Genomic DNA, 1,589 nt, shown 5'->3' on the forward strand with positions numbered 1-1,589 from the left:
CCCTTGCGCACCACCCGCGCACAATGCTGGGTAACACGACCATCTCCCCAGCACACCACCGGAGCACCATGCTGGGTAACACGACCATCTCCCTCGCTCACCACCCGCGCACCACGCTGGGTAACACGACCATTTCCCTCACGAACCACGCTGGGTAATACGAGCATCTCCCTCGCGAACCACGCTGGGTAATACGAGCATCTCCCCTCGCGCACTACGCGCGTACTTTGGGCAGGGACTCGAGCACTAGAGCCGTCTTGGCTGCGGCTCCGTACTGCTTGTAGGCGGCTGCCTTTACACGCATCCTCTCCGCCGCCGCTTTACCGACCGCTTCTGTGGCCGTTGCCTCCGATCCACCAATCAGCTTAATTCTCTCGGCGTCCGCCTGCGCCGCCTGCACCGTCTCTGTTCTGCCGAGACAGAGAGGAAGGGGAGCATCGATGAAACAAGAGAACGTCGACAAAACGAGAGCGTTGATAAAACAAGAGAACGTCGATGAAACAAGAGAATGTCGACGAAACAAGAGAACGTCGATGAAACAATAGAGCATCTGCCCTCCCTCCCTCCCACGTGTCGCACCGCTTTCATTCCTCCCTCTCTCCTCCCTTCTGCCCCTCCCCTCCTCCCTCTCTCCTCCCTTCTGCCACCCCCTTCCTCCCTTTCTCCTCCCCTCCTCCCTCTCTCCTCCCTGTTCGTTACGGATCTTCTGCTTCATCTTTGCCGCCTCGAGCGTGTACGCGAGCTCCGCCTCGGCTTTTTGGGGGGGAAACAAGAGAGTGTCGATGAAACAAGAGGGCGTCGATAAAACAACAAAGCATCTGCACGTCGCCTTCGTTGCTTTTTATGCAAGCGGCGCAGCCTTTGCTTTCTGCATGCACAAGAGAAACAAGAGTGCATCGACGAAGCGAGTGTGCGTTGAAGAAACAAGAGAGCATCTGCGTCAGCTGTGCTTTCTCTAGCGTGTACCTTTTATAACCTTGACAAATCTACTAAACCTTTCCCGACCTTCCTCAACCTTTCCTGATCCTCCTCGACCTTCCCTGACCTTTCCCGACCCTCCCGAACCTTTTCCAACACTTCCGGACCTTCCCTAACCTTTTCCAACCCTTCGGTGACGTTCCCCTGACATTCCCTGGCGTCCATGCGAAGCTTCTCAGCCTCCGCCTCCTGCAACCCTGACGACGACGGCGTGATTATGGCTTCGCGCGGTTACCGCGGCGACCGACCCGCACAGCTAACGACGGATGCTGAGGCCGACGATGACGTGATTACGGCTTCGCGCGGTTACCGTGGGATGCTGGAGCGATGTGATCGAAATCTGGTCGTCTAGACACTTAAAGTACAATCAACGTTGCAATTTAACGCCCGTCACATCCATCTTATACCGGCATCGCCAGCGCCACTTACCTTTATGCAAGCACCATCTACCTCGATGTCAGAACACCCGCGCCATCTGCTTCGATGCCAGCGCCACCTACCCCGACACCGGCGCCCCCTACCCCTGCCACTGGCGCCACCTACCTTGATTCCCGCGTCGCGGTTGGCCTCGGCGACGGCGATGTCGGCGTCCCACTTCACCGCAGCCGTCT

The 1,589-nt window shown here is 57.7% G+C and overlaps 1 protein-coding gene across 1 annotated transcript; it reads right to left on the reverse strand.

Annotated features, from left to right (window-relative positions):
* Window positions 1-226: 226 nt before the first annotated feature.
* On the reverse strand, window positions 227-1,167 carry LOC106820263 (flotillin-2a-like; the record flags this gene model as incomplete). Its single annotated transcript, XM_014824792.1, has 2 exons — window positions 227-410; window positions 977-1,167. Coding segments are annotated over 2 exons (375 nt in total), but the record flags the coding sequence as incomplete, so codon positions are not given.
* Window positions 1,168-1,589: the final 422 nt, after the last annotated feature.

This window comes from Priapulus caudatus, unplaced genomic scaffold (genome assembly GCF_000485595.1).
Source record: "Priapulus caudatus unplaced genomic scaffold, Priapulus_caudatus-5.0.1 Scaffold9147, whole genome shotgun sequence".
Taxonomy (NCBI): Eukaryota; Metazoa; Priapulida; class Priapulimorpha; order Priapulimorphida; family Priapulidae; genus Priapulus; species Priapulus caudatus.